This window comes from Hoplias malabaricus, chromosome 8 (assembly GCF_029633855.1).
Source record: "Hoplias malabaricus isolate fHopMal1 chromosome 8, fHopMal1.hap1, whole genome shotgun sequence".
Classification (NCBI taxonomy): domain Eukaryota; kingdom Metazoa; phylum Chordata; class Actinopteri; order Characiformes; family Erythrinidae; genus Hoplias; species Hoplias malabaricus.
Window position 1 is genome coordinate 15,867,096 of NC_089807.1, and position 15,881 is coordinate 15,882,976.

The 15,881-nt window shown below is 36.9% G+C and overlaps 1 protein-coding gene across 3 annotated transcripts; it reads right to left on the reverse strand.

Moving 5' to 3' along the window:
- Positions 1-622: 622 nt before the first annotated feature.
- On the reverse strand, positions 623-14,296 carry LOC136705400 (cGMP-dependent protein kinase 2). 3 transcript variants are annotated; one of them, XM_066678940.1, is made up of 19 exons: positions 14,185-14,296; positions 12,383-12,979; positions 9,820-9,986; positions 9,618-9,731; positions 9,112-9,217; positions 8,871-8,934; positions 8,676-8,753; positions 8,421-8,515; positions 7,649-7,717; positions 7,455-7,553; positions 7,120-7,270; positions 6,441-6,538; positions 5,685-5,774; positions 5,333-5,474; positions 5,044-5,207; positions 3,372-3,494; positions 2,724-2,786; positions 1,107-1,173; positions 623-965 (listed from the first exon to the last, which is right to left on the reverse strand). In XM_066678940.1, exons 2-19 carry the CDS (start codon positions 12,868-12,870, stop codon positions 870-872), a joined length of 2,274 nt encoding a protein of 757 aa, XP_066535037.1. In that variant the 5' UTR covers positions 12,871-12,979; positions 14,185-14,296; the 3' UTR covers positions 623-869. The 3 variants fall into 3 exon arrangements, with proteins under 3 accessions (XP_066535037.1, XP_066535036.1, XP_066535038.1); XM_066678939.1 differs by having other exon boundaries at positions 6,441-6,577; XM_066678941.1 differs by lacking the exons at positions 5,044-5,207; positions 5,333-5,474; positions 5,685-5,774 and having other exon boundaries at positions 6,441-6,577.
- Positions 14,297-15,881: the final 1,585 nt, after the last annotated feature.

Sequence of the window (15,881 nt, forward strand, 5' to 3'; positions counted from 1 at the left end):
GTTCAAATAAACAGTAATAATCTGTTTTTGTCTGATAAATATATTACAAAACATTTGTAAAATTCCCTTTGGTGTAATTTAATATAAGATGACAACAGAATAAAACTGTCTAAACAAGTTATGTCAGACTTAAGTATACATTAGCAACACTCAGTAAACATGAGTTCATCAAGTTCATTAATACAGGCTAAAATATCTCACCTGTTACACACTAATGTATGGAAAAACATTGTAATTTTGAAATCATCAGCATTAAATTAAAAGACACAGATTTGGAAGTTACTGTATATCAAATAGTACAAAAAAATAAAAGATGAGAGCAATCCTGATTATTGGCAAGAAGCACTTAGGAAGATCTGGTTTTCAAGTTAAAAAAATTATTAAATACGCTACAGGAAAATTAATTAAATAAAAAAATATATCACTTAAGGGGTTTTAAAGATATCATTTTTTTTTATAAATTTCACTTAAATCCAATGAAGCAAAGGCTGTTTTAAACACATTAATCCTTTTTCCCCCTCTCACCTTTCATAATTAGACTTCATCTTCTGGCCCATACAAAAGTCTGTTTTGTGTTTCATATTAAATTAGAGGTGCATTTTTTTACTTTTACTTTTTAATGTCCAGGTTTGGTTCAGGTGGATTTTTTTTTCACTTGTTTGCTTTTATACTTTGACCCTTTCAGCATCCATCCTCAGCTCAAATACATGCCACTTTGTGTTTTATCATCCATGCACTGACAGTATGATAGTTCCTTAAGGTAGCGTGGTTTCATCCTTATGTCTTTTGTGGAAAAGCATGTAATTAATGTGGTCCTTCATTTATTTACTGTAGTAACATGATGACGGTAACGGTCCTACAGCAGAGTTTCAGAAATCTTTATCCCAACCAGACATTTCATCTGGGGGTTCCTCCATCTCAGGGGGAAACATGTCAAAATGGCTGTGGTCCAGAGGCCCTTTCAGCTAGGTAAATTGGCAAAAGAGACATTTTTACAGAAAAGAAACTCTCATGAACACTTTTCCATTTTTTGTAAACATTAAAATTAGCAAAATATATTCTTATAGCATTAATTTAACATTAATTAAATGACCATAATGCTTTACCTCTCTCTTGAGTGGAGATGTCAGTTTTCTCCTTCTCAGTCCCTCCCAGTTAAAACCCTGAAACCACCTGTAAAAGAAGCAAAACACCTACATGCAAGTGCCACTAAGATATACAGTTTAACCAAAGCAATTTCTGAAATGATGAATAACGTTCAAGAACAGAAAATGTGCGCATACAATATAATCAATACATATAGTACGCCTCTCAGAGAATGTACAATAACATTTCACGTCATCCAACTAAATGTATATTTTCTACTGATCATACATCATATTTGTGACACTTTTTAAACAAAAATATTAAAACATATGTACATACAACTATATGTCTCTATTTTTAAACCCTTGTCTTTTGATTTACCCACAGGACATGAAAAATGCATCTGTATTTCAGGCACTTCTGCTCTGATGGCTGCTACCAGACCACTCAAGTGCATCAGTGGCACTCTGCTGTCTGCAGCTCAGCTGCTCTGTTAAAAATGGCAACAGCTGTATCTCTCATTCTACCCAATAATTGTTCCCCCTGTGAATGTGCTATTGGTCTGTTTTTAACAATACTGCCAATAAGGGGCCTATCCGAAGAAGGATTTTGTCTGCCAATTGTGCTAGGACAAACACAGAGAAGGAGAGGGCTGATTCAAAACAGACTGAACAACGAATGCATGTGTTAATAGGTTTCTTTTTAGTAGGGCACGTTGACACCAGTCTGAAAGAATACATGTCAAATATAATCATCAAGTTGAAGAATTAAAAAAACAGTGGTAGCAGAATGAAATGTATATAAGGGCTTTAATTAAGACTTCTGCCCCAGCAGCAAATATATTGTATCTTAGCTACATTTCTACCTGTGGCAACAGTGATTTGCCACTTTATGTCCAAACATTTCTGCTTATCCAGTGTAAAACATGGTTATATTTTATAGCATTAGTTTGTCCACTTTTTCTCCAGCACAATATTTAAACTGTCCATTGCCCAACAAGGCCTGGCATTGAATATTTTGATTTATGTGACCCATTCTATTGGCCATACTAAGTTCATAATTACATATAATTACAATATTCATTCCTTCATTCATTCATTGTCTTCAATCGCTTATCCAGTTTGTGGTCAAGATGGGTCTGCGCTGTTTAATAATAAACATGCTGCTGTGAATTGCTCAATTTTGGTGGCTGTTTGCTAATTTGGAGGTAACAAAATGCAACATTATAGGTTGTCATATTTAACAGAATTCCCATTCTACAGAATGCTCACTGTTACATTTTACATCATGATTTCTCAATGCATTTTAACACCTAAAACAAAAATAAAACTATGACTTCAATTTGCTCAATATGTAGTTCTTATGTTATACTAAGAACTCAACACATCTGAGTTACATTATTTAACTAGGCTCACTGCCAATTCATTGTGAGGGAGGGGGGGGGGGGGGAGGGGGGGGGGGGGGGAGAGAAAAAGATGAACCCTGTAAATTTTACTATAAAATCTGCACTCTCATTTTACAGTAGGAGTCCTTCAAATGGTTCTGAGGTGTTGCAGTATACACATCAAAGATTGTGATAACATCTCTAATACTCTGAAGTCAGTGAACCAGACTATGACAGACAGGACATGACTTACTTGTGTTTCTTGATGTCAATGATGCCATTTTTCTTATTGCCAAGCCTTTCGGCAGGATTAAGCCTGGAGACAAAGAGGGACAAAGAGCAAGCATTAATGCTGTGAATTTTACTCTGGTGGCATTATGTTATATTTCAGTCAAATTATCGGCCTATAGAAATGCCACCATCTTGCCAATAATTATGTGATTAATTTGAAGTAATTTTTATGCCAATAATTACACTACTTTAGCACAGAACCTACCTTTTATTAAATAAATATATGTAACTACATTTATCACATTAACAGTGTGTTTTGTAATTGTATGTGCCATTACATGCATTTGTAGCAGGTGTTAAATTAGCATCAAGTCTCACATTTCCTAAAATGTAACAAATGTAAAACATTGGGGAAATATGATCAATTACATAGTGGATTAATCCAAACAATCATCTGAAGCACATATTATGAGATAAAACTGGGGTATGCATGGTGTCACAAAGCAATTTCTGGAAACCTGAAGTGCACTAAAGATAGCTTCTTTATTGCTGATATTAGAATGTGATGCTCAGTTCAATGTTCTGGGTTTCTAATAAAATCACTACTACTGGACAAATAATTCATTCTTGATTATGGGTAAAGATTATTAGACAGGGATTAGGGACTGACTTGCAAAGTCTCCTGATGAGATCCTCTGGACGCTTGCTGATTCTTTTGGGAAAGTCCACCTTCTCTATGCCATGGAGCACCATAGTGTAGATCTTTATAGGATCAGACCCTGTGAAAGGAGGGCTAGGTGGAAAGATGGAAGAGAACACACATTTAAGTCAGAATGCTCAATCTGCATTTCCCAAAAGAGTTTGGGGGCAATTTGGCTTTTGATCACATACCTAGAGGAGATTTTCTCTAAGTAAGAATTTGACATATTTATCTGCAAATAAAACTTAATACATTGAGTTTTATTTTATTACTGCAAATAAAACAATAAATAAAGTCAATGCAAACTAGTGTAGAAACAAAGCATTTTGAAAAAGAAAGTAGGCCCAACATTTTTGTGAAATTACAAGGGCATCAAAAATGTATGTGAGAGAACTGTTAATGGTACAACACCGCAACGTATGTGTTTCAGCTGCACTGCATGTTCGCTACATTACAGACTTTACCCTATGTATTCTATGTAACTACAGACATAATGAGGAACTATATCACAATATGTTTTGTGAAGCTGATCACCTACACTTCTATAGCTCCTATCATTATATAACACAGTCAGACTGTTTCCATGGAAATGATGCATAATGGCTGTCAGCTGTGCTCTGAGAAGCAGTCTAATGCTGGACAAGGCACTGAAGTACGTAAACCTTTAGTTAAACATGCTTGTCAAATACAGCACAGGGCAGACCAGGAAGTGTGTGTGACAGAACAACCTTAAATGGATTGTTCTGCAAAACAATTAAAACCTATAAAATTGTCCCCAAAAGAATTTCCTTTCTCTTCCTAAACCACAGACATTACAAAGAAGCGGATTGGGCACACAAAAAAGAGTTTGTAATTCTCAACAGGGATTTGGTTTATATTTCAGTCATAGTCTTCAGCATGAAAAGATTACAGCTTGTAGTTGTAGCCACAAGCAGGAAATTATCAGCTCTTGAGTTTCTCATTTAATCCATTAGCTTAAGGCTATTTATTTAACTATTTTTTAAGCATATTGGCCTTTTAAATCCAGTAGATTTAAAAAGCCAAAAGAGCAAACTCTGGACATCAAGCATACAGTATCTTGGCTAACTGACATGATTTGAGTTTAAAATTTTAAAATGTCCTTTAATTTAGGTTTTGCTGAACTTTACATGTTTAAAGCAACAGCGTGTAATATTTTTACCTTAAAATTACAGCTTCAAAATCATGGTGATTATTAACTGAACTGTAATAGGGAGAGCCTCTGTCTTTGCTACTCTGCAGAAACTACATTATATAACATTTGAGGGCAGGTAGGAGGCCACTCTCCTCCCTCCCCATCTCCACTGAATTCTGTACAACGCTGTAAAATGAATTAAACTAGGGGAAGCCCCAGGAGCAAACATCTAAACTGGTGTTCCTCTAAAACAGGTTGCCACTGTGGGTTCCACAGATCAGAGGTGGTTAGCTTTTACCTTAATCTTACTTTCCAGATTCACCTAATTAAAAACCTGGCTATTAAGTGGATTGCATGAATCATGTTTTGAATGAGACAGAATGTTGAGCTCTACCTCAGTTGTGGCCCAAAAGGAATGAAATTTAACACTGCTTTAATGAACATTTAAGGAAAGAATAAAATTTTACTCAGACCCTGGACAATGCCTACCTTCCTGTGAGGAGCTCAAAAATGAGGATCCCTAGAGACCAGCAATCAGCTCCAAAGTCATGACCTTTATTCAAGATGACTTCAGGGGCCACATACTCTGGAGTTCCACAGAATGTCCAAGTTTTTTTCCCCAAGCCAATTCTCTTAGCAAACCCAAAATCAGTCTGTAAGTGTACAAACATACAAGTAGAAGCACTTGAAATGTGTGTTGTACTTTAGTATTTCCGTGTCAAATCACCATGATTCAAATTTGAACAAAATATTAAAAAAAATAAATAAAATGAACTACCATTCTGACATAGCCTTCTGCATCTAGGAGTAGATTCTCTGGCTTTAGGTCACGGTAAACGATACCCATTCCATGTAAGTAATCAAAGGCCTCCAGTACACACCCAATGCAGAACCGAGCAGTCGCTTCCTCAAAAAAACTCCTAAACAATGTTAAACATGAATTAAATCTTACATTTTACTTCTGGAGTTACAACATTCCATATTTATCAGTAGAAGAAAAATTTAATTAATAACAATTACTGTCAGCAACCATAAATATAATCAAGTTACTGTATTTCTGATTGGGCATATTAGCTTCAATTGTTCTTGGTAATGAGATTAGTGTAGTGTAAAAAATAACCTACACTCACATGTCCCTTAGTACGCTCCATAACTCTCCACCAAGACAGACCTCAAGCAGCATGTACACATATTTATTGTCCCGAAATGTCCGGAACATTCTGACATATGAAACAACAAACAAGCTCCAGTGAGAAAAATGCAGTCTATTTTTGCATCTGTTCATTATGAGACAGAAATACAGGAACAAACATCTGATGCACTGATGAATCCGTGCCTTTTTCTTGAAATGTCTGCAAGCTGTTACCAAATATCAAGCCAGAGTACACTCCTGTTAATGGGGCCTGAAATTTTTCAAGTTGCTCCTTAGCAACCTCCAAGAGGCTTCGGCCAACCACGTCCTCTATCCTTAACGCATATGTACTTTTGGGTGATTTTGCGCTAAAACTAAATGCCTAACAAGGTCAAAATAGTTTTTATAAAAATATGTACATTTCTGGCAAATCCCCACATCCTAGTAGGTAAATTGGTCTCATTCATTGATAGTGAGAAATCATTGAGTATTCAGAATATTAATGCTGTTATCTAACACCTTGACTTAATTAGTCAAGCCTAGAGAGCCATTAAAGAGGCATAAATATTAGCACCTTTAATGTCTGAGTTTGCATTTTAACTGAAATTATTATTCTCAGAACATTATTAATAAAAACATCAATGCAACTGCACCTTCTATCACATCTTGCTTGATAAGCATTATTGCTATATTCTCTTGGCACCAGCAGATCTGAATAACAACTCTAGTAACTCATTTATGATTTTAAACTGACCTGACAATAAAGTTGCAGTTGGTCTGTTGCAGGATGTTCTTCTCTGAGTAGATATGCTCTTGTTGCCTAGTGTCCACAATGTGCTTCTTCTTAATGCACTTCAAAGCAAAAGCGGTATCTTCATTTTTAAGCTTCACCTGACGTACATAATCCAATACAAACATGAATTTAACAACGGTTTTATGTGTCAGTCCATCCAAGTATCTTAATATCACCACTTTCTCACCAAGTCCTCACTATTTTTTTTATTACATACTAGTTTTCATTGTAGTTACAGAATACATTTATTTTATTTTATTTAAGATGAACTTCAGATGTACTAAGATGAAGTTCAACCTATAAAAGGCAAACCCTTAAACAGATAATTAACAATACAAGACTTAATTTTACTTTGTTTATGTCATCTACAGCACAGGAATATTAGATACTACACTTTACTTGTTAAATCAATCTGCACTTCTGTTTCAAAACAGAATAAAGAGTCTCGCCACCGGAGAGCCTGGACATAAACAACATTAAATATTTTTGAGAGTGCATGGATTGTGAGGAAAAGAAATTATGTTCTAGCACTGAACTTTCCCTGCAGATAGCTTTGACAAAGGGCAAGCATGTTTTTAGAAAATAATGAAGCTATAATCAAATTCCAGGAGCTGTGTGGGATAATTATTTGAGGGCTCACCAGTTCCACTCGGCCAAATCCCCCAACACCCAAAGTGGCAACTATATGTAGCTCCTGAAGAAATGAGCAGCTGGACAGGTGTGCAGCTTTTTCCCTCAAATTGCGTAGCTCAGGTGCCTCTGGGACCCTTTCATGCAAAGGAGACTGCATACTACAGCACGAAAAGAGACACACAAAGACAAGCAAGCATGCCCACAGAACACAGAATTCTGAATGACAGTTTTGAAAAGCGTCTGTTTGAATTAGGTGTTGAACGCATGCACAATGTGTTGGTTTCAAGAACAGAATCTATGTAATCCCAGTATATATTTAAATGCATATGCTTATTTGCTTACACTGCATTCCTTCTCTCATCGCTTAAAGAGAGTTGCTCCACATATTCTCTCAGATATGCCTGAAGCTCTTCATACGTCCCCACCATCTGATTGAAGTTACTGTAGGGGGAAGCAGGTGGACACTAATGTCATTATGTTGAATTAGAATTGTATTGACTTATATTCAATTATTTGGCTAGAGAATGATCACTTACTCTCTATCCACCACCAAACACTGAGTGTCATTCTCCTTTGCAATGATGTTAGCTGAACGAACATCCTCACTGTTAAAAGAATCAAAATGACATGAACTGATATGAAACTTCATATTAGATGTTGAAGCACACTCCTAAACTAACAAATAAAAGTAGGCTACTTTTTTTTTTAACCGTCCTATTTGCTGCAGGCAAGACAAGCTTCTAAACAATGGCACAGTGTGATAACACAATGTCTAGAATTCCTCCACCCACATCCTTTCATAGAACAGCACTCAAAAAGAGCCCTGTCAGCATCACACCACTCAAACCCGGATTGTAGGGAACTGTTTAAAAACTGCTCAATACAGGGGAAGCAGTTGTGGACTACAGTTCAATTAAGAGGTGATACAGGCAAAAAACATGTACTATGATTTTATTACTAGATATTGAGATTGGAAATTGTTGTACAGTGCATCAGTGAATCTGTATAACATGGCATAAGATCGTCCTGCATTATTTTTCTTCAAAATTATTTTAGATTTTTAAAAAAATGTAGCTTTCAGTTTAACCAGGAAAGTCATTAAGAACAATTTTTTATTTACAATTGAAGCCTAACAAGCAGCAGATGCCACCTGAGGGAAAAATATTATATAAGGGGAAGGAAAACAAACAAACATACAAAATTCATCCATTAGTGAAATGATATGAAGACATCTACTTGAGAGAAGTGCAGTCTTCTGAAACAAAATTTGCCAACACACTTGCACAGGAAATTAGGGAATGTCCAAACCTTATGAGAGCTTTTTCTCCAAAATAATCTCCCACTCCCAGTGTTTTAATCTCCTGGGGCTCTGGACAGCCCTCTGTGCTTTGGGTAACTGAAACCTGATCACCAAAAACAAGGGCTTATACACATCAGATCTGCTCAGTGTACATGAACTACGTATTCAATATTTTGAATCAATACATGCCAGAAATATTACAGAATCAATAACCAGAAATCATTAAAAGCTGAAGAAATAAGATGAATAATGCTCCTTCTTACCTCCCCTTTTGCTATAATGAAGAAAGTGTTTCCTTCCTCACCCTCACGTATAATGTAGTCCCCTTTATCAAAAGAGTCCTATAATCAATATTTAAAAAAAAGTGTACACCCAGATGTGAACACTTTACTTATTAGAGAATACATAACACCATCAGCACACAGATACGATACAAATTACTGCTTTTGACTACTTACAACATCCAGACAATCAACTATTTTGGCGAGCTTCTCCTCTGGAAGATCTTTCAGCAAAGACACACTACAGAATAAAAGCATGTTAAAATGTCAGAAAAGATTAAATTCTGTACACTGAACATTTTATATCAGTACAAGTTTATCAGGTGTTTTATACAAAATTCAAGCTTAGTTTGTTTAATGAAAAACAGTAAAGATTTTTTTTGTTGTTGGTACTGCTGTTGACTGCTGCTGGTAGCACCTTCGCAGGAAACTGAAGTATTCCTCGTGTCTGGCCTGAGTGGATCTCATCATGATGCTCTGGAACATCTGTCGGTCCAGAGCCCAGATGTGGGACTGTGTCACAGCTAAAACAAGAGAACAAAATACATAAGACACAGCATTCTCTAAAACACAAATGTCTGGCAAATAAAATCACCATCACATGCTACCACACTGCACTAATCTGTTTTGATGATTTAATTCCCTCTTGATACTGCGGACCCCAGCAAACAGCAAATATGTATATATCAGCATATATCACACATATCAATATCATGAGGGTTTACAACACATTTATTAATTTTAAGATTTACCATTTAGTAATTACTATAAAGTAAAATGCCATCTTTGAGAGATATAAATAAAGTCTGGGAACACATTTCAGAGCTTATAATTTAGCCATTCTTAACAGGCCATAATTTCAGTCTGAGCAAGCTGAACAATTCTATCATGTGTTTGATCCAGATTGCCCTCTATCACATTCACCTTTCACAGTAGCTGTTCTCTTGCAGTTATATAGTATGGCCAACTCCCCAAAAGCTGTTCCAGGCTGCATCTGACCCAGGAGCTTCCCATTCTGAATAACCTCAAGCAAGCCCTCTGCACAAAATGAAGGATGGTATAAGAACAGTGAAGAGCATTCTGAATGAAATTGCTGTAAAACAAAAGACTGCTGTGTGAGAACTACCTGCCAACACATAGAGGTAGTTCCCAGGCTCTCCCTCCTTAATGACCATCTGTTTAGCTTTGAAAATCTTCTCAAACATGCAGTCCACCATCTCGCGAATGTGCTGAGGCTCCAGCTTCTTCAGAAAGTCATTGTTCATGATAGCTTCATTGATCAGTTTCTTGGTGCTAAAGCAGACATTTGCACATAAATACACATGGATAGTATAACATAAAAATCCTGCATTTACAGCATATGTAAAAATGTGTGTGTTCATGTATCAAAATCAACTATAGTAAATGTATACACTGCTGATTTTTAAAGCAATTATTAACTAATAAATATAATTTTTGCCCTGTGAAGGACTGGCGCCCCCTCCAGGGTGTATTTCTGCCTTGCGCCCAGTGATTCCAGGTAGGCTCCGGACCCACCACGACCCTGAACTGGATAAGCAGTCACAGACAATGAATGAATGAATGAATGAATGAATGAATAAAAATTTAAAACATTTATTTACATATCCAGAGTGTGTTTGAGGTGAGGCTACAAAATATCTGTATTCTGTGTACTTATGCTGGACTGTTTTTTTCCCTTCAACCTCCCTAAGGGCTAGTGCAGTCTCTGATTACCACATCTGAAAGAACAAGATCTCTCCATTAGCCTAAAATGGAACTTATGAATGAATTACAGAGCAGATTTGTACGCCCTGTTTAATTAAAACAGTAATTATCCAGCCCATGCATACAGATGGCCTAGCCTTTGTGTTCTCTTGAGCCTCTCCATCCCCTTCACAGTGTGTTATGGTAATACATGCTTTTCAAGCCTTCTCTGGGAGGAAGACACAACAAAGCTTTGACAAAAGCTTTCTACTGTTTCCCCTCTTGTACAGAGTCAGTGTATTATACAGTGACTTGATTCAGAAACAAAACCGATCGGTCTCAACCTAATTAACAACCCAGTTAAGCTTCTGTACTACAGATGAAATTGTATGAAATTTCCAATTACGAAATTGTGCAGTTTTAGCAACTAAACCATTGCCAGTGGAAAGGTTTGTGGAAATCATAAGGCTTTAAATTAATATTATAATAAACTGGCCTTTTACTGGCTCCAGTAATCGTGAACATTTCAGTACAATTACACATCTAAAGTAGAGAGATTAACTATAAGCTAGGTATCTGTCTTACTTTTTTACTACAAAAAAAATACTTACTAGTTAGTCTAAAGTTAGAACATTTGTTGATTTCAATAATCTCAATAAAGGAATTTCCTTTCTGTAAATACAATATTTCACCCCAAAAATGGTAACAAATCAAGAAGAGGGCAATGATAATATTTGAGATTTCTGGGATAAATTACAATCCCAATTTCAAATCTCATAAAAGTTTTGATAGGGCAAGAAAAAGCTGGAAAAATAAGCGGTACTAATAAAAAAGAGCTAGAGGAGAAATTTGCAAATAAGTCTGAGTAAAAGATCATTTAGAGAGGCAAAATGTTCTGCAGTGTAAAACTATGAAGATTTCCTCTGCACATAGGACAAAGCCTATAAAGACATTTTATATTGGATGCTCATTATCTTTGTGCCCTCAGGCAGCACTGCATTTAAAACAGACATGATTATGTACTGGAAATCACTGCATGGGCTCAGGAACACTTCCAGACATCATTTTCTGCGAACACATTTCACTGTGAAATCCAAGAATGCAAGTTAAAGCTGTATCATGAAAAGAAGCCTCATGTCAACACAATCCAAACAGACTGCCATCTTTTCTGGACCAAAGGTCATGTAAAATGAAAACTGTCCTGTGGTTTTCAAATTAAAGCTTGAAATTCTTTATGTAAACCACAAACGCCATGCCCCGTGGAATCAGGAGGAGAGGGACCATCCAGCTTGTTATCATTGCACAGTTCAAAAGCCTTCATCTCTGATAGCAAAAATGCATTTGTGCCTATTGTGTGGGCAGCTTACATATCTGGAAAATGACTATCAATGCTGAACAGAATGCAGAACAACATATGCTCCAATCCAGACAATATATCTATCAGGGAAGGCTCTGTAAATTTCAGCAAGACAATGCAAAACCATATAACAGCACCCATCACAACAGCATGGCTTTGAAGAAGAAAAGTCAGGGTGCTGAATTCTTCCTCCTGAAGTTTGGACTTTTCATCAACAGAAAACATTTGTCGCATCATTAAATATGCAAAATCCAGAAAAGAAAACCCAGGATTTTTGAGCAGCTAGAATCAACATCATGTTATAGAATGGGGCAATTGGGGTTATACATCACAATGAATCATAATATGCATTTGTAGTCTTGTTTAAATGAAGTGCAGTACAAATTACATGAACTATTCATGTTAATGCTATGTTCAGCATATAAAAAACTACAAATTAAAATGTGTACATTTTGAAGAACTGCTTTATTTATAACTGAAGAAAAGTTTATTTTCTGTTTGCTCCCTTGAAAATAAACAAGAAGTGTAATTTGACCAGTTTTGTTCAAACTTCTGCATACCACTGTGTAATTAAACCATGTAAACATCCCATCCTAAACTGTGCTTTCTGTGCTTTGGGCCCACTCACCTAGAATCTTTGCGTATGTGTTCTCTCTCTTTGGATGTGTGCTGGGCCCTGTAACCGGCACAGAAGTGTCCTGACGTGGGCTCAGCGGACACACCCTCTTTGGCCTTGAGGCGGCGGTGCACCTCCACAGCCACTCTGTGAAAGCGCGTGGGACCCTGGTTGATGACACTGAGCAGTTTGTGGCTGTGCCTGGCCAGGGCTGGTGGTGAGCGGCCCAAGCCGTTGTAGCCGATGGCATCCTGAAGTTTTTCAATCTGAGACATTTTAGCCTCTAATTCTCTCTGTAGAGTTTGTAACTGAAGCTCTTGAGCTTGAAGCTCCAGGTCCCTTTGTGCCAGATCCTCCTCCAGCCGGGTGATCCTCTGCTTCAGGTGCTCCACTGACTCCCACACCGGTGCCTCTTTAACACTGGAGGCCAAGCATGTATCCTCCAGCCGAGGGGCTTTGATTGAACCATTCCCCATGGTCAGAGACTGTCCAGGCACCATATAGAGGCTTTTGGTCCGTCAGATTACCCTATTGTACAGGCACAGACCTTAGCCCATCGGATTCCAGAGGCATTCTCTTCCAATGGAACAGTTGCAAATAGATAAAGGCCTATATAAAAACAAACAAACACAATAAAGTTTGTAAAGTTTTATTTACTAAACACTCTAGAACATTCTCAAATTTTACAACACACATCCCACCTGAATAACTAGAAAGAAAATAAGACTTAGCATTTTATGTAAAATGTAAATGTAAAAAATTCAGTTGAATCACTGGAATTAAAATGTGTAAAGATGAGTTAAGTATAATAAGTAGAAGTAAGATTAAACCGATGATGTTTAACACTAGAAGTGCCAGGAATCATTAATTTGATTGCTGTACCGTACACCTTCTATCCTGTTTCTTCCCATAAGAGCCAAGCTTAGGTATTTTATGGCTGTGATTCTCTTTTCTACCAGTATGTGTAAAAAATGTTTTAAAGCCTTGAAAATAGGCCAGTGGCTCACTAGTGGTGTGTGGCCCACAGGTTGAGAAATGCTTCTCTACCATAAAATGAACTGTAGGTTTGGTTAATTTGTCTTAATTTTTTTTCATGACATGACATCCTGGGCACAGCTTGCTTAAGATGTCAAAGAGGTGGAAGTAGTTAAGAGAAAACTATTTCGCAAGTGCATATTACATTCATTTGTCCATAAAATTCAACAGTCAATTAAATCATGCCATATATTTGGAGTTTTGTTCATTATTAGTGTGGCATGTTTACCCAGGCAGGGAACTGAACCCCAGTCTGCAAGGTGGAAGAAAGTGTGTAGTGGTACCACTACATTAGGCCTATGTCAACACAATCAGACTCACAAACACACAGACACACACACACACACACACACACACATACATGTAAAAAAAAACAGAATGCTTTTCATTTTACATTAAACATTTTGCAAACAGGAAATTTAATTTACTTTTTCTAGGAGTATTTATTGCATTTATAGGCACTTTAAAACAAAAGTAACCGCAACAGAATGATAAAAAAATAATAATAAAATAAAACTGACTTCACATTATTACAGCACCTACCAGCGTAAATCTTAACATCCAGTTACTAATTCTCGGTGTTTACATGTGTGATATTGCATCTTAAAACCGACTATGGTGTCTCACATAATGAAAGATTTTAACAGTATGAAAGCTTTATCAACGTGTTGTGAAGAGTGAAGAGGGGTTGAAAACTATGGAAGAAAAATCAAGAACGTTGTAAGATTTGATTTAAAATTACATTCCCCTCAGTTGACTAAAGATCACCAGCTCCTTACCGTGTAGTTGTGTTACTCCTGTTCTGTGGAGATGATTTGGTGGTTCGATGCATTTTCCCGTTAAACAGCAGCAGGTGGTGAAGAGAAAGGGACTGGAGGAGAGCTGGAGAACACTGACCTGCTGTTCTCTCTTCACCAGAGACTAATTGTACCATTGTGAAAGAGAGTTGCAGCAGGACTGCGACCTCTGGCGGCCACTCTGCGCTGCGACGCACCATGTTAAAGCTGGATGTAATTTGTCTTAGGTTTTTGTTTTATTTCTTGATATATTGTTTATATCTCAGTATCAATCAGTAAATCAGATGCACCCCAGACAGCGAGCATATATCGGTCCACTGGTATAAAAAGGCTGGCACACCACTGACTGTAGACCACTGCTGGTCCTCCATTGGACCACTCAGATTACTGTCCTGTACAGGATATAACTCATTTATAATCTCCTCAAACAGAGTCTTTTATTCTGGAAAACAAACTAATACAAATATTACCAACAACTATGAGAGATATAATAATGAGTATAAGCCTGTTATAAAATGATTATGCTAAAATTTTTGACTCTGTGCTGGATTAAAATTATTTCCTAATCTCATCTATAAACAATAACAAAAGAACCTAATGAAGGAAAGAAATGTAAATTGGACTGTGAATGGAAAAGTACTAAAATGTGGAATTTTGTCTAAAATTCTGTTTAATCACCAGCGGTCTGCCCCGAAAACGCTGTGCAAAACATTAGTGGACCTCTAACTTTGTCCTCAGTGGAACAACAGTGGTCCGCCGTCTCCTTGCTCTCAGGGACTGATGACATAAATAAAAATATTTAGGCCAACTATTAAAACTCTTTCAGACTGAACAAAAAAGGTTGAATGACTTGTATACTGTATGGCTTTAGGCAAAGAATGCAGTACTAGGGCAGCATGGTGGCTCGGCAGGTAGTGTCACCGTCACACAGCTCCAGGGACCTGGAGGTTGTGGGTTCAAGTACCACTCCGGGTGACTCTCTGTGAGGAGTTTGGTGTTTTCTCCCTGTGTCTGCGTGGGTTTCCTCCCACAGTCCAAAACACAGTGACTCAAAACATGTCTGTGAGTATGAGTGAATGTGTGTTGCCCTGTGAAGGTCCTTGCCTGAGATGGATGGATAAAGTCAGAGGGCAAATCTGAGTGAACATCAGTGTAGCTTGTATGTTTTCTAACATATGAATAAGACATGGGGTAGGTGGATTTTTTCTGAAGGTGAGGCATTCACACTATCTGTGTAATTTAGCTATACGTTCCTGTGTTTCAGGGTTATCGGGTTGTGTCTAGTTGTGCTAACTTGTCAAAATGTGTTACTTTAGTGTACTTCTATAGATACAGCATCCTAAATAAAACTGTAGGTTGGATATTTTGACATTCTAAAAGTAGATTATCAGAAAATACTCCCAACATTAGCAGGCAACATGCATAGCCTAAATCCCTGCATGATAAGGTAAAAGTGATTTTTTAATAACTAAAACAAAATTATATGTTTTATATTTATACGCACACAATTATTGGCACCCCTGGTTAAGTGTTATTTGGCTTCTAAAATTATTAATATATATATACATGTATGACAACAACAAAAACGCAAAAATCGCAAAAAAAAGGAGAAACATCTAAGCTTTAATTCAAGTGACTTTATTTGGTGGAAAAGAATCAAACATTAAGAAATAAATCTT